A 21610-nucleotide genomic window follows, 5' to 3' on the forward strand; every position below is an offset into this window, starting at 1 on the left:
CAATACTGTGACCAACCTTGACTGGCTGACACTCTCGCCTCCCCCCCCCCCCCATTTCCCTTTTTCTCTTGTTCTGGCTTCTTCTTCTTTCTCACCTCGACTTGTTATTCCTATAACTGTATTGTCGTTACATTTCTTTTTTATTGTTATCTTATGACTCGGATCACTAGGAACCAGGCTGTTATTATAACTTGCTGATGTCTCAGTGTTATTGGCCTTCTGTACCGATCCGTATGTTTTGTTTACCGTTTACGCAATTGTTTTTCTCATTATAAAAACCAATAAAACTTATTTTCAAAAAAAAAAAGAAGATTGAAGACATGTGTGATGCTAATTCAAGAAAGCAATTAGTTTAATATGTCACTATCATCATATTATTTATCTTTTCCAATCGGAACCAACAAATTTGTCCACGCCATTTTAGAATATCTTTAGAGAATAAGCAATAATCTATCTCTTTTCACAGTTATTTTACTATAACATAAAAAAGGTATGCAGGTATACATCAGTCTATAGAATTTAATTTATCACTTTTCATAGGAGGACTGAAGCACTGTTTCAATGAGCTGTGAGAGTACAAATAAATTTGTCCATGTCTGTACATACACGCACAAACATGTAAACATAGTTACATAGTCAGTGAGGTTGAAGAGAGGCAAAATGCCCATCGGGTTCAACCGGTATTCTGTGTTGATCTGTTCATATTATAATGCGCATGCTGGAGTATTGGTTTAGTACCAATTGACAGCTATGAATCTTACCACTCCCAGATAATTTCATGTCAATATGTTAAATGCTATAGCCCTAGATAAATTTTCCAGTTAGAAATTTGTCCAATCCGTTTTTAAATGCATTTACAGAGTCTGGCATTATTACCTTCTCCAGCAGGGAGTCCCAAATCTTAATTGCCCTTACCGTGAAGAACCCTTTCCTACGTTGTGTACGGAATTTTCTCTCCTCTAGCCTCAGCGAGTGCCCACGCATCCTATACGGAGTTCTTTTAATAAACAAATCTGCTGCTAGCTCCTTTTAATGACCCTTTACATATTTGAAGATATTAATGTCTCCTCTTAGTCGCCTCTTTTCTAGTGTATATATATTTAACCTAGTAAGCCTTTCCTCGTACTCCAGTGTCTCTAACGCTTTAATCAATTTAATAGCTCTTCTTTGTACTCTTTCTAGTTCCCCGATATCTTTTTTTATATGGTGCCCAGAACTGAACACAATATTCCAGGTGCAGACGTACCAGTGATTTGTACAGCGAAAATCTATTGTTTAGGGTGATACACCCGAACTTCCGGCGCCAATGCAATTAATATATTTAATAAACCAAGTCAGATAATCATCTGCTGCAAATAATTAGAGCTTATGCAAAGCCACAGAAAATAGACAACCACAGAACCCAGAAATTATTGCGCTAGATGTACCGACAATAAATACACTTTAAATCTGTATAACTGTGTTTGAATTCATTCAATAAACAAGGGAGAAACTTGCTTGATTAATAACGAACTTTTACTAAATTCCAGTTAAGAACAGTACACTTAAAATAGTCAGTTATACCAATTATTCAGACATATGTTTAAAAGGAGCTGGAGAATATATTCAATGGACCGTAGCCAGATATGTGGATAAAATAACACACACTGATTACTGAGCAGCAACAATGTAATCTTTCTATAGAAACAACCAGATTCCAGTAAGCGTTTTGCAACAGTAACACTGCATATGTTTGCACACACAGTGTAGTATAATTCCACAGTATAGTCAATTTAGGATTTTACCAATCCTCCTGCTACTGGCGTCCCAGTGCAGGGGATATAGTTCTTTTAGGTAATTACCAGATCCAGCGGAAATGTCCAATGATAACAGAAATGGTAAAGTGGAGTATCGATTGTATATTCACCCCACGCGTGAAGCCCTCAAACGGCCGCTGGCACTAGAGTGGTGCAGGAGTCCTGTCCTGGCCAGCGGGAAGGATAGCACACCTGATTCCGAATGAAGACTACCGCAGGAGTTGCGAGCGCTATCGTAGCTGTCCGTTACTCCCGTCACACAGGTAGGGAAGCACCTGTGCGCTCAACACCCACATGGAATGATTTGTACAGCGTTTTTTGGGGGTAATTCCAAGTTGATCGCAGCAGGAATTTTGTTAGCAGTTGGGCAAAACCATGTGCACTGCAGGGGAGGCAGATATAACATGTGCAGAAAGAGTTAGATTTGGGTGGGTTATTTTATTTCTGTGCAGGGTAAATACTGGCTGCTTTACATTTACACTGCAAATTAGATTGCAGATTGAACACACCACACCCAAATCTAACTCTCTCTGCACGTTATATCTGCCTCCCCTACAGTGCACATGGTTTTGCCCAACTGCTAACAAAATTCCTGCTGCGATCAACTTGGAATTACTCCCCTTGTCTCAATGTCCCGTTTAATGCACGCAAGCACTTTACTTGCTTTCTTTGCTGCAATTTGACATTGTGTACTGTTATTAAGACTATTATCTATGAGCACCCCCAAATGTTTTTCCACCATAGTTACCCCTATATTTTCCCCATCTAGAGTGTAGGATGCAAGTGTGTTTTTTCTCCCAAAATGCATAACTTTGCATTTTTCCTATATTGAACCTCATTCTCCATTTAGACGCCCAGGTTTGAAGTTTAAATAAGTCATTCTGTAGAGACTCCACATCGCCGTCTGAATTAATTACCTTACACAGTTTAGTATTATCTGCAAAGATTGACACTGTGCTTTCCAGGCCTATTCCTAGATCATTGATAAATATAGTGAACAAAAGTGGGCCAAGACGGACCCTTGTCCGAGTGTATGCATATTCAGAATCACACGCATCTCAACCACACCTCCGCTTATACCAACTGGGTGCTCACATGCGGAATCAGGCTGTGTTCTTGGCACATAAGTACAACCGCAAGGTTATCCAGAGGTGAGCATATGCAGAGATCTGATCTACCGCACAAAATAAGGGGTTGTGCAAATGCACACTTATAGGTATAACGGCTACTGTAACAAGCAGAGAAAACGAGATTTATGGTAAGAACTTACCGTTGGTAAATCTCTTTCTGCGAGGTACACAGGGCTCCACAAGGATTAACATCGGGGTGTAGAGTAGGATCTTGATCCGAGGCACCAACAGGCGCAAAGCTTTGACTTCATGATTGTGAGACGTGCACCAAGTAAAATAAGCATTCCAGACCCTATGGTAAATCCGAGCAGAAGCTGGCTTACGGGCCTTCAACATAGTTTGAACGACCACCTCAGAAAAACCCTTGGCCCTCAAGACGGAAGCTTCAAGAGCCACGCCATCAAAGCCAGATGGGCCAAGTCCTGGTAGACACAAGGGCCCTGAATGAGGAGGTCTGGTCATTGTGGAAGTAAAAGGGGACGATCTAGCGAGAGGCCCTGTAGATCGGAGAACCAGTGCCATCTGGGCCACGCTGGAGTGATTAGAAGCAGGTTTCCTCCTTCTTGTTTGAACTTCCGTATTACTCTGGGCAGGAGTGACACCGGAGGGAACACGTACGGCAGCCGAAAGTTCTATGGAATTGCCAGAGCGTCCACGAATGCTGCTTGAAGATCCCTTGTCCGTGCTTCGAAGACCGGAACCTTGTGATTGTGTCGAGATGCCATCAGGTCCACATCTGGTAGGCCCCACGAGAAGTTGAAATACCTCTGGATGGAGGCTCCACTCTCCGACGTGTACGTCATGACGACTGAGAAAGTCCGCTTCCTAGTTTAGGACCCCACGGAATGAACACTGCGGATATGGCCGGCAGACAGCGTTCTGCCCATTGAAGAATCCGTGACACTTCCCTCATAGCCATGCGGCTCAGAGTGCCGCCTTGATGATTGATGTATGCCACCATGGTGGCGTTGTCCGATAGTACTTGAACAGGTCTGTTCTGTATCAAATGCTGGGCCAGGTTTAGTGCACTGAACACTGCCCGCAGTTCCAGAATGTTTATCGGGAGTAGAGACTCCTCCTCGGTCCACCAACCCTGAAGGGAGTGTTGTTCCAACACCGCGCCCCAACCTCTCAGACTGGCATTCGTCGTCAGCAGGACCCAGTTGGCTATCCAGAAGGGACGGCCCCTGCTCAATCCATGGTCCTGAAGCCACCAGCTCAGTGACAGGCAGACCTCCGGAGACAAGGAGATCATGTGAGATCTGATCCGGTGAGGCAGGCCGTCCCACTTGGTCAGAATCAACTTCTGCAGAGGGCGAGAATGGAATTGAGCATACCCCACCATGTCGAAAGCCGACACCATGAGACCTAGAACTTGCATTGCCGAATATATCGACACTTGCGGACGAGATAGGAAGCATCGAATCCTGTCCTGAAACTTCGGGACTTTCTCCTGAGACAAGAACAACCGCTGGTTGTGAGTGTCCAATAATGCTCCAAGGTGCACCATGCTCCGAGCAGGAACCAGGGAAGATTTCTTCCAGTTGATTAGCCACCCGTGGGCTTTCATGAACTGGACCGTCAGAACTAGATGACACAGGAGAAGTTCTGGGGAAGTTGCCAGGATCAACAAATCGTCCAAGTACGGTAGGATCCTGACCCCTTGACGGCGAAGTACGGCCGTCATTACCGCCATGACTTTGGTGAAAACTCGCGGAGCCGTTGTCAAACCAAAGGGTAACGCCCAAAATTGGTAACGAAGGTTGCCCACTGCAAACCTCAGGTACTGCTGATGAGACACTGCAATAGGAATATGCAGGTAGGCATCCTGTATGTCCAGGGAGACCATATAGTCCCCAGGCTCCAAGGCCAGAACAATAGAGCGCAGAGTTACCATACGAAACTTGGAGACACGCACAAACTTGTTCAAGGACTTCAGATTGAGAATGGGCCGCGAGGACCAGTTCAGTTTCGGGACTAGAAACAGCGGAGAATAGTACCCCTTGCCTCTCTGAGCCAGAGGCACCTGTACTACCACTCCTGTGGTCAGGAGGGAATGTACCACCGAATGCAGAGTGTTTGCCTTCACCTGGTCCAAAGGTACTTCTGTCAGGCAAAATCGATGAGGGGGATGGTTCTTGAAGGGTACGGCGTAACCTCGAGTGACGACTTCCCTTACCCAGGCATCGGAAGTGGTCTTCAACCATTCCTGGGCAAAACCTAGAAGCCGGCCCCCCAACCTGGGATCCCCCAGGGGGAGGCCCGCCCCGTCATGCGGCAGGCTTGTCAGTTTTGGAAGCAGGCTGACGGGCAGCCCAGGCCCGCTTTGGTCTGGGCTTGGCAGGTTTGGAAGCACGAGTTTGCTTTGGGTACGCCTGACCTTTTGCTTTACCTGGAGGATGAAAGGGCCGAAGGAAAGTACTTTTAGCCTTCTGTGCGGTAGGAGCCGTACTAGGTAGGCAAGCTGTTTTAGCAGTAGCCAGATCAGCTACAATCTTATTTAGGTCTTCGCCAAAAAGAATGTCTCCCTTGAAAGGAAGCACCTCCAGGGTTTTCTTAGAATCCGTATCCACCGACCAGGATCTCAACCAAAAAATACGTCGAGCTAAGATGGATGTAGTGGCAGCCTTGGCCGCCAGCACCCCGGCATTGTAAGCCGCCTCCTTAAGGTACAGAGAAGCCGTGGCAATATATGAGTCATTGTCGAGCATGCTCCGAAGTGCTGGAAGGCAGCTCCGCCTCCAGCTCCTGAGCCCACGCCTCAACAGCTTCAGCAGCCCATGTTGCTACAATGGTTGGCCTATGCACAGCCCCCGTTAGGGTGTAAATCGCTTTCAAACAACCCTCCACACGTCTATCCGTCGGTTCCTTCAGAGAGGTGATGGTAGTTACTGGCAGAGCTGAGGAAACTACCATGCGTGCCACATGAGAGTCTACAGGCGGAGGAGTTTCCCAATTTTTACATAGCTCCGCAGAGAGAGGATAGCGAGCCAACAGTCTCTTATGCGGTGTGAATTTTGTTCCCGGATTTTCCCATGATTCCTGACGTATGTCAGCCAGGTGTTGAGAATGAGGTAAAACTTGTTTAACCACCTTCTTACGTTTAAATCTGTCGGGATTTTTAGAGACAGCCGCAGGCTCAGGTTCATCAGAGACCTGAAGAATGAGCCTGATGGCCTCAATTAAATCAGGGACATCCACCAGTGACTTTCATTCCCCATCAGAAGCATCAGAGTCAGTGTCTGTGGGGTCAGTATATGCACCATCCTCCTCAGAGGAAGTGTCTGCGACAGCGGTGGATTGTGAGAATGTAGCGGCCCATTTAGAAGACGTCTTAGGTGTACGAGAGTGAGACTTATGTTTAGTCAGCGAGCGGTTCAAGTGCTGTAACTGTTGAGATTTGATCCGCCCACGGCGGATTGACTGTAGGGACCATAAATTGCTGCACTGGCATAGAAGGTCCCACAGGGGGCGTAAATTTAGTTACCAGCGTATTTAACAACGTGGAGAAGGTAACCCAAGGTGGGTCATTAGTCGCCCCCGGTGCTACAGATCCACTGGGGGGTAAGGAACCCCCTGAACCTGAACTCTCTACTGCCATGTTTTCCTCAAAAGTGACTGCAGCATCACCACCACGCAATGTGGGAGGAGCCTCAGTTCCGTTGCCTCTTGTAGCCGACATAATGATAAGCACAAAATCAGGCAACCTGGTACAATCTTAGCAGCGATATACCTAGCAAGAACTCCCAGTATAGTGTGACTTTCCTGTCAGCACAAACCGGGAATCCAAGAGATTATATATATATATATATATATATAGATAGATAGATAGATAGATAGATAGATAGATAGATAGAGAGAGCGAGACGGGCGGCACTCCACGGATTCCAAAGAACAGAGCAGCTACACAAGCTTAGTTTCAACGTTTCAGGTTCTACTTTATTGACACCTTTCGTCAGGATACTATCCTGACGAAAGGTGTCAATAAAGTAGCACCTGAAACGTTGAAACTAAGCTTGTGTAGCTGCTCTGTTCTTTGGAATCCGTGGAGTGCCGCCCGTCTCGCTCTCTGCATGTTCCTTCCGGATCGTGGGAAGGCACCCAGGTACTTGAAGTTTATTTACATGGAGTGCCGGTCATTGTGGATTTGTGTATATATATATATATATATATATATATATATATATATATATATATAGTGTGACTATAAATCACAAAGAAAAATACACAGCAAGTATATCTTGTGAAATACCTATACAATTCAGAAACCTGACACACTTAGCCCCCTCAGGTTAGAGAATATGGGAGTAGCAAGCTGAGTGAAATACCCGAGATGGCAGCCATGCAGCAGCTACATGCACACACACACATATATAGTCCCAAGCGTACCATGCAGGAATTATACCAAACCATAAAACTGCACTGGACTAGCAATACAAAGTAATACTCAGTATAGCTATATATGTAAACAGTAGATATAACAAAACACAGTAAATACTGGATGTATATCACAGGGTGTTTGTACCACACTCGCCCTGAATGTATGCACTCTTTCATACCTAACACTGTCCCTTGACAGGTAGACTACTTAAGTGTCCTGTAAAAATGCACAGCGCTGGCGAGCAGGCGGCTTTACAGAGGAGGATTTGCCCCAGCAGTCCCAGGAACAGCGCAGCTCCGTGTGATGGCGGCTGACAGGGAGTGAGGGAGAGATATATGCAGCTCCAGAGTGGGAACATTTACCCAAATGGCGCCCTGGGGCTGGGGTAGGGGCTACAGGTTAGGTCTTATCCCCCTGCTGGCTTCCCCACCGGGCACTGCGGGCTGTATAAAAATGGGTTTTTCTAGGAGAAAAACCCCCCACCTATGCCCTGTGTTCACGCCAGCACACGCGGCCCGCCTCCCACGGCCGCGCCGGATCGCGATAATAGCGGCCCAAAGAGACCCCTTACCTCCCCTTGTACCTGCGGCCATGTGATCCCGGAGGGCAGCGGCGAGTGTGTGTGACTGACGAGGAAGGACACCGGAGCCTTCGCTGTAGTTACCCAGCAACCAGGGCGCTGGAGTATACAGCGCCGCTGGGGGAGTGATGGACTGCAGCAGAGGATGTCTATCTGACATTCATTAAAGCTGCAGCCCTTGAAGTCTCCAAATTTCTTCTTCAGAAATTAAGTTCTTCTTTTCTTCTGATTAAGCTATAATATGGGCTGCAATGGCAGCCCCCCTGTTGATTGCCTGCTTACTGCATGGCACCAACTTACAAACTGAGCTCCTGTGCACAGAAATGGGGTTATAGAGGAGGCAGCGCTGTGCATCTTGGGAACAGTCAAAGCTTTGAGCCTGTTGGTGCCTCGGATCAAGATCCTACTCTACACCCCGATGTTAATCCTTGTGAAGCCCAGTGTACCCCACAGCAGAAAAAGGGTTGGACTCCGAATACAGACAAATATCACATTTACAGTATTTCTGAGCAAACAATGCAGCCGACTTGCATGCAACACTGAAACAGTCCACACACGTATGTTATATATATTGCCTACTAAATAGCCAGTAATGAAACATCTGTGTGGGTAAATTGATTACTGATTTGATTGATTAAATAATTTTTTCATACTGGATAACGAACTTAGTAATTTTAGCTAAATTAATTAATTGAATTGTGAGTGAGCAATCAGCACTGATCAGCTTTGACTAAGAGGACTGACAGTAGCTCTCTATTACAGCTGGTATTTTACATCTTATGATTGGTGCTCAATCAATCACCATAAAGAATCTTTTTTTCGTCTTTTTTTTATTTTGTACTAAAGTTTCCAGGCCCACTACATATTACATTACTCTTCATTGCAGTTTTCTTCCTCCCCTTTTGGGTGGACTGTCATAGATCATAATTTGGACAGCCAACAGTGTAAATCCCATAATAATGGTGGGTAAGAGCTGACATCCAACAGTTCACATCACTCATTGGACTCAAAGTACTATTAGCAATTCTTGGTAAAACAAATTAGTTTTCGTTTTAACACATGCTGTATGTCAAACATGTTTCTATTATGAAGTATAGTTTAACAGCTGGAGATACTGTGCCAGAGGTCACTTATCTCTAGATTTTTCACAATCAATGTGATAAAATCCTGGCAAACCCTACACAAGAAATTATTAAATGGAGATAGTACACATTGCAAAATAAGTCTAGACACATTATTCCACAAAAAAAGATAACACAAGAACATATGCATGTTTTAAAAATTCAAAGACGGTGTTAGGGTTCATCTTTGGTTTGAACTAATGCCAAGTTACATTCAGGAAATGAGATTCAAAAGGCATGAATGCCAGAGCATTCATTTTACACTAACAGGAACTATTTAATCATCAGATTTTCCAGCATGACTTTGGAAGATGCTAATAGGTTGTCTTATAATGAATAAAAAACAACTGATGAGAGCATGCTAGACTTAAGACAGGATAGGCTTTTATCTGAGCAAACTAAGAACAGGTTAGCTGGAACATAATACAAAACACAAACAATAAAAGGTATTCTTTAGCCTTTCATTTAAAGATGTCCTATTTTCACCGATCTAGTGATAAGAAATGCTTTTAAAAGTTAGATTAACCACAGTAATTATCATATCTATGAATAATACAACACAACTGGGAAAATAGTTTTACAGTACAAAAAAATAGGATTTGAATTACCTACCGGTAAATCCTTTTCTCGTAGTCCGTAGAGGATGCTGGGGTCCACATCAGTACCATGGGGTATAGACGGGTCCACTAGGAGCCATTGGCACTTTAAGAGTTTGAGTGTGTGGCCTGGCTCCTCCCTCTATGCCCCTCCTACCAGACTCAGTCTAGAAACTGTGCCCGAGGAGACAGACAACTTCGAGAGAAGGATTTAACACAGATAGTGGCGAGAGTCACACCAGCTTACACATACAAGGCAAACCAAGCTAACTAGCTTGAAACATCAGCAACGGCTGAACAAGATTACTTAACCAAGTAACAAAACAGTACTTAACCAAGGACAAAGCAATACTGAACAAAGTAGCCACTGCAGGATCACGAAGCGCTGGGCGGGCGCCCAGCATCCTCTACGGACTACGAGAAAAGGATTTACCGGTAGTTAATTAAAATCCTATTTTCTCTTATGTCCTAGAGGATGCTGGGGTCCACATTAGTACCATGGGGATGTACCAAAGCTCCTAGAATGGGAGGGAGAGCGCGGAGGCTCCTGCAGAACTGATTGACCAAACTTCAGGTCCTCAGTGGCCAAGGTATTGAACTTATAGAACTTTGCAAACGTGTTCGACCCAGACCAAGTAGCCGCTCGGCAAAGCTGTAAAGCCAAGACACCCCGGGCAGCCACCCAGGAAGAACCCACCTTATCAGTAGAGTGGGCCTTAACAGACGTAGGGCATGGCAATCCTGCCGTAGAATACGCATGCTGGATAGTGAACCTGATCCAGAGAGAGACCGCCTGCTTAGAAGCACGACACCCAAGTTTCTTGGGATCATACAGGACAAACGGAGTCCGATTTTCTGTGACGAGTAGTCCTCTTCACATAGATTTTCAGAGCCCTTACAACATCAAAGGACATTGATTAAATTGAGGAGTCAGTAGCAACTGGCACCACAATAGGTTGGTTGATATGAAATGCCGACAACCTTCGGTAGGAACTGCTGACGTGTCCGGAGCTCAGCTCTATCTTCATGGAAGATCAAGTAGGGGCTCTTACAAGACAAAGCCCCCAACTCCGACACACGTCTAGCAGAAGCTAAGGCAAACAAAGTGACAGCCTTCCATGTGAGAAACTTGACCTCAACCTCCTGTAGAGTCTTGAACCAATCCGATTGGAGAAACTGCAGCACCACGTTAAGATCCCAAGGTGCCGTAGGCGGCACAAAGGGAGGCTGGATGTGCAGGACCCCTTTCAAAAAGGTCTGAACCTTCGGGAGGGAAGCCAACTGTTTCTGGAAAAAAATGGATTACGGATCCCAACCTCAGGCCCATATCCACACCTGCTTGCAGGAAGAAGAGAAACCGTCCCAGTTGAAACTCCACAGTAGGAAACTTCTTGGACTCACACCAAGATACATATTTTTTCCAAATACGATGGTAATGTTTAGACGTTACTCCTTTCCTAGCCTGTATCAGGGTAGGAATAACCTTGTTCGGAATGCCCTTCCGAGCTAATATCTGGCGTTCAACCTCCATGCCGTCAAATGTAGCAACAATAAAGTCTTGATAAGCGAACGGCCCCTGCTGCAGCAGGTCCTCCCGAAGAGGAAAAGGCCTTGGCTCTTCTAGCAGTAGATCCAGAAGATCGGCATACCAAGCCCTTCTTGGCCAGTCCGGAGCAATGAGGATCGCCTGAACTCTTGTTCTCCTTATGAGTGGAAGGGAGGAAACACGTACACTGACTGGAACACCCTCGGAAACACTAGGGCGTCTTGTCGAGACGAGAGGCCATCATGTCTATTTGAGGTACACCCCAAAGATCTGTTACCTCCGTGAACACCTCCGGATGGAGTACCCACTCTCCTGGATGGAGATCGTGTCTGCTGAGGAAGTCCGCTTCCCAGCTGTCTACTCCTGGAATGAAGACTGCCGCAGGCCGCCGCCAACGCGTGTTTATCTGCCCAGAGGATGATTCTTGTTACCTCTGACATTGCAGCTCTGCTCTTCGTTCCGCCCTGTTGGTTTATGTAAGCCACTGTCGTTACATTGTCCGACTGCACTTGAATGGCACGATCTCGCAGAAGATGGGCCACTTGGAGAACACCGTTGTAGACGGCTCTTAGTTCCAGAATGTTTATTGGTAGGCTAGAGTCCAAGCTTGACCACCTTGACCACCTTTCTTGGAAGGTCTCCTCCTGAGTGACTGCACCCCAGCCCCGGAAACTTGCATCCGTGGTGAGAAGGATCCAGTCAGAATCCTGAACCTGCGGCCCTCCAGAAGGTGAGGTAGTTGTAGCCACCAGAGGAGTGAAATCCTGGCTTTTGGCGACAGACGCATTCTCTGGTGCATGTGTAGATGAGATCCCGACCACTTGTCCAGGAGATCCAGTTGGAAGGGCCGAGCATGAAACCTTCCGTACTGTAGAGCCTCGTAAGAGGCCACCATCTTCCCCAGAAGGCGGATGCACTGATGAACCGAACCCCGGGCTGGCTTCAGGACATCCCAGACCATTGTTTGTATCACAAACGCTTTCTCCTCCGGAAGAAACACCCTCTGCACTCCTGTGTCATGGATCATTCCCAGAAAAGTCAACCTTCTGGTCAGCTCCAAATGTGATTTTGGAAGATTCAGGATCCAACCGTGTTCACTGAGCAGATGAGTCGCGAGAACAATGGACTGCAACAGCGTCTTCCTGGACGATGACTTTATTAGCAGATCGTCCAGATATGGGATTATGCCTGCGGGGGAGAACCATAATCTCCGCCATCACCTTGGTGAACACCCTCGGTGCCGTGGAGAGGCCGAATGGCAGTGCCTGGAACTGAAAATGACTGTCTAACAGTGCGAATCAGAGAAAAGCCTGATGCGGCGGCCAAATCGGAATGTGGAGGCATGAATCCTTGATATCCAGGGATGCCAGGAATTCCCCCGCCCCCTCCTCCAGACCTGAGATCCTCGACCTCAGAGACTCCATTTTGAACTTGAACTCCCTCAAAAAGGGGTTTAGCGATTTCAAGTTCAAAATGGGCCTGACTGAACTATCTGGTTTTGATACCACGAAAAGGTTTGAATAATAACCTTTGTTTTGCAGAGGAGGTGGAACTGGTACAATGACCTGATTTGAAGAACCTGTGAGGCGGGAGTTCTTGAAACGCCAGCCTGTACCCCTGGAACACAATATCCTGCACCCAAGGGTCCAGGCCGGACGAGACCCAGACGTGGCTCAACCGCCTGAGTCTCACCCCCAACAGCCCGACCTCCAGGCCGCGCGGCCCACCGTCATGCTGAGGATTTTGATGTACCTGAAGCAGGTTTCTGTTCTTGGGAACCCGCAGTAGCAGGTTTTTGGGATTTTGCCCGACCTCCTCTAAACTGAAGGTGTTAGACAGCTTGGTCTTTCTGGATTTGGCAGTCCGAAAGGACTGTGACGCAGCTGAAGAAAAAGGTTTCTTTGCAGCAGGCGCAGCTGAGGGAAGAAAAGGTGACTTACCCACGGTTGCCGTGGAAATCCACGCATCCAACGCTTCCCCAAAGAGAGCCTGACCTGTGTAGGGTAGGTTCTCCACACCTCTCCTGGATTCCGCGTCGGCAGACCACTGGCGCAGCTAAAGTCCTCTGCGAGCTGAGACAGATATGGAAGACATCCCTGCAGCCATCGAACCCAGGTCTTTCATGGATTCCACCATAAATCCTGCAGAATCCTGTATGTTACGTAAAAACAATTCAATGTCATTTTTATCCATTGTATCCGAATCTTCAAGTAACGTGCCTGACCACTTTACTATAGCTTTAGAAATCCATGCACAGGCAATAGTAGGACGTAATATCGCCCCTGAAGCCGTGTATATGGATTTGAGCATAGTTTCAATCTTGTGATCAGCCGGTTCTTTTAACACGGTAGATCCTGGAACAGGTAAAACCACCTTTTTTGAGAGTCTGGAAACAGGTGCGTCAACTATGGGTGGGTTTCCCATTTCTTCCTATCATCCTCAGGAAAAGGAAAAGCAACCAGAACCTTTCTAGGGATCTGGAATTTTTTTTTCAAATATAGCGTTTAATTCTTTAGACACAGGGAAGGTTAGCGAGGCTTTCTTATTGTCATTGTAAGCCTCCTTAACCTGCTCAGGTGTTGTGTCAGCAATATTCAACACATCTCTAATGGCCTCAACCATCAACTGCACCCCTTTTGCAAGAGATGCCGCCCTCCGCAGCACATCCCCATCACCGTCTGCCGTGTCAGAATCGGTATCCCTGTCATCTTGCATAATCTGGGCAAGAGCAGCTTTTTGAGAGTGTACGTTAGGGGGTCCTGACGGAACAGAACTGGACCAAACTGCCATAGGAGTTCTGTAAAACCTGAGTTGCAGTCTCATTCTGTGCAACCCTAGTAGAAATCTGAGAAATCATACCTTTAAGAGAGGCTAACCACTCAGGCTCACTTGCAGGGGCCTGCGCTAAACCAGTGCAATCCTGATTACATGGAATGGGATCATCCTGAGAGGAATTATCCTCTGCAGCATATGACACAGAGTCCCTAGACATGGCTTTATGGAAACAACAAACACTCCACACACACACACAGGGAAAGGGCAGACAGAGTTTCCCTCCCAAGAATGCCAAGAGAGCCACAGAGATTGGAGCCAACCCACACACAGCGCTTTAAGATATAGGGAAGCCCCTACCCAGCGCTTACTGTGCACCTTAATAGAATACACAGTACACATATTTAGCCTACCCCCCTTCTACAACCCCCTGGTACCGTACAAGATAGCTGGAGTTGACTTGGAGGGACAGCTCTCCCTGTCAGCGCTTCTGCAGGCAGAAAAATGATGCTGAACGCTGCTGCGTCTGCTTTGAGAAGCTCCGCCCCCTTTCATAGCGCTGCTTTCCACTCTCCTGTAGTTTATACTAGCCTGAGGAATTGTGCCGGCAGTGATCCTGGGACCCTGACAGGCTTGCTGGACAGTGCAGGGTGTAGGTGCTGGCTCAGGGCGCCCCTCACAGCGCCGCACCATGTACCGCTGAGCCCCTGGAGCGCAGTTAGTACTGCGCTCCCTACCCTGTTGCTGCCATCTTCACACCGGCCGGTGACTAACTCGCCACTGAAATCTTCTGGCTCTGTAAGGGGGTGGCGGCATGCTGCTGGGGTGAGCGATCCCCTGTGACGTCGAACATTCGATCCCCTCAGGAGCTTAGTTTCCTGTCAGCGGAGATAGTGGCTCAGACCTCGCAGGGCGGCCACTACTCCCCTTCCCCCCCTAAGTCCCTCGAAGCAGGGAGGCTGTTGCCAGCAGCCTCCCTGTGCCTAAACTCTACTTAAAACAATAAAACTAAAAGAAGTCCTATGGAGCCTCCCCTTGCTGTGACCGGCTCCTCCGGGCACATTTTCTAAATGGAGTCTGGTAGGAGGGGCATAGAGGGATGAGCCAGCCCACACTCTCAAATTCTTAAAGTGTCAGTGGCTCCTAGTGGACCAGTCTATACCCCCATTGTACTAATGTGGACCCCAGCATCCTCTAGAACGTAAGAGAAAGTCAAGTTATTAGATCACAAAGAATGGTAATATCACCCTACCCCATAAGGTATGTGAAATATTAGAAACATTTAAATAACCTTTACAAAAGCATATAAAGCACAAACAATACAATGTGGAATGTTATGGCAACATAGTATTTTAGTATGGTAGCCTATAAAGGCAAATGTTAATTTTCTGCACTACGTAAACAAAACAATAATGATGTGTAATGGGCCCTACTCATTAGACGATGCGCCGCCGAGGTGCCCGACGGCCGAAACGGCCGACGAGCGACCCGGCGGCGGGGGGGCAGTGACGGGGGGAGTGAAGTTTCTTCACTCCCCCCGTCACGCGGCTGCATTGAAGTGCAGGCAAATATGGACGAGATCGTCCATATTGGCCTGCATGCACAGCCGACGGGAGACCAGCGATGAACGAGCGCGGGGCCGCGCATCTTTCATCGCTGGAGTCTCCACACTGAAAGATATGAACGAGTTCTCGTTCATTTATGAACGAGATCGTTCATATCTTACAGAAAATCGGCCAGTGTGTAGGGCCTATAAGAGTTATATAAAGTGATTTACTCAATATTTTAATTAAACATTAAAAAGATTGCATAATTATTGTCAATCGATGTACACTATGCCATTTTTGGAAAAGCTTCTGAATTATAGTATATTGTTGTACACCAGTCATGTGCCACCAACCTCTAGTAATCTCACAGAATATGAGCAATACTGGAAATAAAACAGTATATATTACTGGTATGATATTATGTAACCACGAGCACAACAGTACTCACCTGCTATGACCCAGGACTGATACATGGTATGCATGCTCAGTGGATGCATGAGGAGGCGCCGGATCCGTGCCCGTGCAGGATGAGTATGGCTGGATATTGGCAACTGGAACCGCATATCCCAGCATGCCATTGTGCCACTGCTGGTACCTTACAAAATAAAACAATACCTAAATTAAATTAGCCATGCACTGGGAAAATAAGATTTTACTTACCGGTAAATCTATTTCTCGTAGTCCGTAGAGGATGCTGGGACTCCGTAAGGACCATGGGGAATAGACGGGCTCCGCAGGAGATAGGGCACTTTAAGAAAGCTTTGGACTCTGGGTGTGCACTGTCTCCTCCCTCTATGCCCCTCCTCCAGACCTGTTAGGGAAACTGTGCCCAGAGGAGATGGACAGTACGAGGAAGGATTTTTGTAAATCTAAGGGCGAGATCCATACCAGCCGCACCAATAACACCGTATAACTTGTGATAAACTACCCAGTTAACAGTATGAACAACAACACAGCCACGGTTCAACCGATAAACTATAACAGAACCCTTATGTAAGCAATAACTATATACAAGTCTTGCAGAAGAAGTCCGCACTTGGGACGGGCACCCAGCATCCTCTACGGACTACGAGAAATAGATTTACCGGTAAGTAAAATCTTATTTTCTCTAACGTCCTTGAGGATGCTGGGACTTCGTAAGGACCATGGGGATTATACCAAAGCTCCCAAACGGGCGGGAGAGTGCGGATGACTCTGCAGCACCGATTGAGCAAACAGGAGGTCCTCCTCAGCCAGGATATCAAACTTATAGAACTTTGCAAAGGTGTTAGACCCCGACCAAGTAGCTGCTCGGCACAACTGTAATGCCGAGACCCCTCGGGCAGCCGCCCAAGAAGAGCCCACTTTCCTAATGGAATGGGCCTTAACCGATTTTGGTAACGGCAATCCTGCCGTAGAATGCGCCTGCTGAATCGTGTTACAGATCCAGCGAGCAATAGTCTGCTTTGAAGCAGGAGCCCCAACCTTGTTGGCCGCATACAGAACAAACAGAGCTTCAGTCTTCCTGATTCTAGCCGTTCTGGTCACATAAATCTTCAAAGCCCTGACCACATCCAGGGACTCGGAATCCTCCAAGTCCCGTGTAGCCACAGGTACGACAATAGGTTGGTTCATATGAAAAGATGAGACCACCTTTGGCAGAAATTGAGGACGAGTCCTCAACTCTGCCCTATCCACGTTAAAAACCAAGTATGGGCTTTTATGTGATAAAGCCGCCAATTCTGAAACACGTCTAGCCGAAGCTAATGCCAACAACATGACCACTTTCCACGTGAGGTATTTCAACTCCACAGTTTTGAGTGGTTCAAACCAAGGTGACTTGAGGAAACGTAACACCACGTTAAGATCCCAAGGCGCCACCGGAGGCACAAAGGGAGGCTGAATATGCAGCACCCCCTTCACAAAAGTCTGTACTTCAGGAAGAGAGGCTAATTCTCTTTGAAAGAAAATGGATAAGGCCGAAATTTGGACCTTTATGGACCCTAATTTTAGGCCCAAAGTCACTCCTGTTTGAAGCAAGTGAAGCAGACGGCCCAAATGGAACTCCTCCGTAGGAGCAGCTCTGGCCTCACACAAAGAAACATATTTCCGCCATATACGGTGATAATGCTTTAACGTCACGTCTTTTCTAGCCTTGATCAGGGTAGGAATGACTTCCTCCGGAATTCCTTTTTCCGCTAGGATCCGGCGTTCAACCGCCATGCCGTCAAACGCAGCTGCGGTAAGTCTTGGAACAGACAGGGCCCCTGCCGCAGCAGGTCCTGCCTTAGAGGAAGAGGCCACGGATCTTCTGTGAGCAACTCTTGCAGCTCCGGATACCAAGTCCTCCGTGGCCAATCTGGAACAATGAGGATTGTTCTAACCCTGCTCATTCTTATTATTCTCAACACCTTGGGTATGAGGGGAAGAGGAGGAAACACATAAACCGATCTGAACACCCAAGGTGTCACCAGAGCATCTACCGCTACCGCCTGAGGGTCCCTTGACCTGGCGCAATACCGCTTTAGCTTTTTGTTGAGACGGGATGCCATCATGTCGATTTGAGGCAGTCCCCATCGATCCGTGATCTGTGCGAAGACTTCTTGATTAAGTCCCCACTCTCCCGGATGCAGGTCGTGCCTGCTGAGGAAGTCCACCTCCCAGTTGTCCACCCCCGGGATGAACACTGCTGATAGCGCGCTTACATGGCCTTCCGCCCAGCGTAGAATCCTGGTCGCTTCTGCCATGGCCACTCTGCTCCTTGTTCCGCCTTGCCGGTTTATATGAGCCACTGCCGTGACGTTGTCCGACTGAATCAGAACCGGTTTTCTCCGAAGCAATTCCTCCGCTTGACACAGGGCGTTGTATATGGCCCTCAACTCCAGGACGTTGATGTGGAGACAAGTCTCTAGGTTTGACCAGAGACCTTGGAAATTTCTTCCCAGTGTTACTGCTCCCCAGCCTCGGAGGCTTGCGTCCGTGGTCACCAGGACTCAGTCCTGAATGCCGAACCTGCGACCCTCTAGCAGGTGAGCACTGTTCAGCCACCACAGGAGAGATACCCTGGTCCTGGGAGACAGGGTGATCTTTTGATGCATTCGTAAATGGGACCCGGACCACTTGTCCAAGAGGTCCCATTGAAAGGTCCTCGCATGGAACCTGCCGAAAGGGATGGCCTCGTATGTAGCCACCATCTTCCCCAGGACCCGCGTGCAATGATGCACTGAAACCTTTTTTGGTTTTAATAGGTTCCTGACCATGGCTATGAGTTCCTGAACCTTTTCGATCGGAAGAAAACCCTTTTTCTGGTCTGTGTCTAGAATCAGGCCCAAAAAGGTCAGACGCGTTGTAGGGACTAGCTGGGACTTCGGTATATTGAGAATCCAGCCGTGTATCTGCAACGTCTTCATGGACAGACACACGCTGTCCAGCAACTTCTCCCGAGATCTCGCCTTTATGATGAGATCGTCCAAGTATGGGATAATTGTGACCCCCTGCCTGCGCAGGTGCATCATCATTTCCGCCATTACCTTGGTAAAAATCCTCGGGGCCGTGGAACGCCCAAACGGCACATTCTGAAATTGGTAGTGACAGTCCTGCACTGCAAATCTCAGGAACGCCTGATGAGGGGGGAATATCGGAACATGAAGGTATGCATCCTTTATGTCCAGGGACACCATCCAATCCCCCCCCCCCTCCAGGCTGGCGATGACCGCCCTGAGTGATTCCATCTTGAACTTGAACCTCTTCAAGTACAGGTTCAGAGATTTTAGGTTTAAAATGGGTCTGACCGAACCGTCCGGTTTCGGAACCACAAACAGGGTTGAGTAATATCCCTCTCCTTGCTGGAGATGAGGAACTGTGACAATCACCTGTTGAATATACAATTTTTGGATTGCCGCCAACACTAGCTCCCTCTCTGACGGGGAAGCCGGCAGAGCCGATTTGAAAAACCGGCGAGGAGGCAAGTCTTCGAATTCCAGCCTGTATCCCTGAAAAACAATCTCTAATGCCCAGGGATCCACCTGCGAGTGAACCCAGACGTGGCTGAAAAACCGAAGACGAGCCCCCACTAGATCAACCTTTCCCCGGGAAGCCCCAGCGTCATGCGGTGGACTTTGCAGATGCAGGGGAGGACTTTTGCTCTTGGGAACTAGCTGTGTGCAGCTTCTTTCCCCTGCCTTTCCCTCTGGCAACAAAGGACTATCCCCGTACCTTTTTGATTTTATTGGAACGAAAGGACTGCATTTGATAATGAGGTGCCTTTTTTGTATGCTGCGGGGGGACATAAGGTAAGAAATTCGACTTACCAGCCGTAGCCGTAGAGACAAGGTCCGAGAGGCCGTCTCCAAACAACTCCTCCCTTTTGTAAGGCAAGGACTCCATATGCCGATTTGAATCGGCATCTCCCGTCCACTGTCGGGTCCACAAGAGCCGCCTAGCAGAAATAGACATAGCATTTATTCTGGAGCTTAATAAACAAATGTCTCTCTGAGCATCTCTCATATACAAGGCAGCATCTCTGATAAGCTCTATGGTCATTTGAATAGCATCCCTATCTAAGGTGTCAATCTCCGTAGATAAGGAATCTGCCCATGCCACAACCGCACTACAAACCCAGGCCGACGCCATAGCCGGTCTAGCAATAGTACCTGAATGAGTGTAAATGTGCTTCAAGGTAATTTCCTGCCTGCGATCAGCAGGTTCCTTGAGGGAAGCCGTATCCTGAGAAGGCAGCGCCACCTTTTTGGACAAGCGTGTCAGCGCCTTGTCTACTTTAGGCGAAGATTCCCAGCGTATCCTATCAGTTTGTGGAAAAGGATACGCCATAAGAATCCTTTTGGGAACTTGTGGTCTCCTTTCCGGAGATTCCCAAGCCTTTTCGCACAATTCACTTAGTTCAAATGAGGATGGAAAGGTGACTTCAGGCTTTTTCCCTTTATACATGTGTACCCTCGTGTCAGGGACCGGGGGTTCCTCAGTAATATGCAAAACCTCTTTAATGGCAATAATCATGTACCGAATACCTTTTGCCACCTTCGGCTGTAATTTTGCATCTTCATAGTAGACACTAGAGTCAGTCTCTGTGTCGGTATCTGTGTCATCGATCTGGGATATGGTGCGCTTCTGAGACCCCGAAGGGCCTGGCGCCACAGGGACAGGCATGGACTGGCTACCTGACTGATCCCTAAGCTTCTGCCTTGTCTAACCTTTTATGCAATAGATTGACATTTGCATTCAAGACATTCAGCATATCCACCCATTCCGGTGTCGGCGTTGCCGACGGCGACATGACATTCAAGCACTCCCCTCCACATTAAGCGAGCCTTCCTCGTCAAACATGTCGACACACGCGTACCGACACACTTCACACACACAGGGAACCCCTTTCCTGAAGACAGTATCCCTGTCAAGGCCCTTTGGAGAGACAGAGAGAGAGTATGCCAGCACACACCCCAGCGCAATGATCCTGGAGACCAACACAAAATGTTTTTCCCCAGCAGCGCTGTATAATATGTTATCCGCCAATTATGTGCCCCCCCCCCCCCTCTCTTTTAAACACCCCTTCACCGTGTGTAAGCAGGGGAAAGTCCGGGGAGCTTCCTCTCAGCGGTGCTGTGGAGAGAAAATGGCGCTGGTGAGTGCTGAGGGAGAAGCCCCGCCCCCTCGGCGGCGGGCTTCTGTCCCGCTCAAACTTACAAAAATATGGCGGGGGCTCTTTTATATACATGTACAGTGCCCACCTGTACATGTATATTGTCTTTTGCCATAAGAGGTGTTTATATTGCTGCCCAGGGCGCCCCCCCCTGCGCCCTGCACCCTTACAGTGACCGGAGTGTGTGAGGTGTATGGGAGCAATGACGCACAGCTGCAGTGCTGTGCGTTACCTCCGTGAAGCTGAAGGCTTCTGCCGCCTGACGACTTCTGTCTTCTGTTCTTCTAGCTCTGTGAGGAGAACGGCAGCGCGGCTCCGGGGGTGGACGCCCAGTAAGAACCTGCGTTCACCCCCTCTGGAGCTAATGGTGTCCAGTAGCCGAGGAAGCAGAGCCTATCTTAGACAAGAAGGTCTGCTCATCTCTCCTCAGTCCCTCGATGCAGGGAGCCTGTTGCCAGCAGTGCTCCCTGTGAAAAAGTAGAAAAAGTAGAGAAAAAATACAAACA

At 47.8% G+C, this 21610-nt stretch overlaps 1 protein-coding gene across 3 annotated transcripts in view; it reads right to left on the bottom strand.

The window, feature by feature from the left end:
- Positions 1-21610, bottom strand: part of PIK3R4 (phosphoinositide-3-kinase regulatory subunit 4) — a 163216-nt gene that overhangs the window by 46958 nt on the left and 94648 nt on the right. For all 3 annotated transcript variants that reach the window (XM_063922356.1, XM_063922354.1, XM_063922355.1), the window contains exon 16: positions 15918-16064. In XM_063922356.1, coding sequence (XP_063778426.1) covers positions 15918-16064 — 147 coding nt within the window. The remainder of the gene's footprint in view (positions 1-15917; positions 16065-21610) is intronic.

The sequence above is a fragment of the Pseudophryne corroboree genome, chromosome 5 (assembly GCF_028390025.1).
Source record: "Pseudophryne corroboree isolate aPseCor3 chromosome 5, aPseCor3.hap2, whole genome shotgun sequence".
NCBI classification, from domain to species: Eukaryota; Metazoa; Chordata; class Amphibia; order Anura; family Myobatrachidae; genus Pseudophryne; species Pseudophryne corroboree.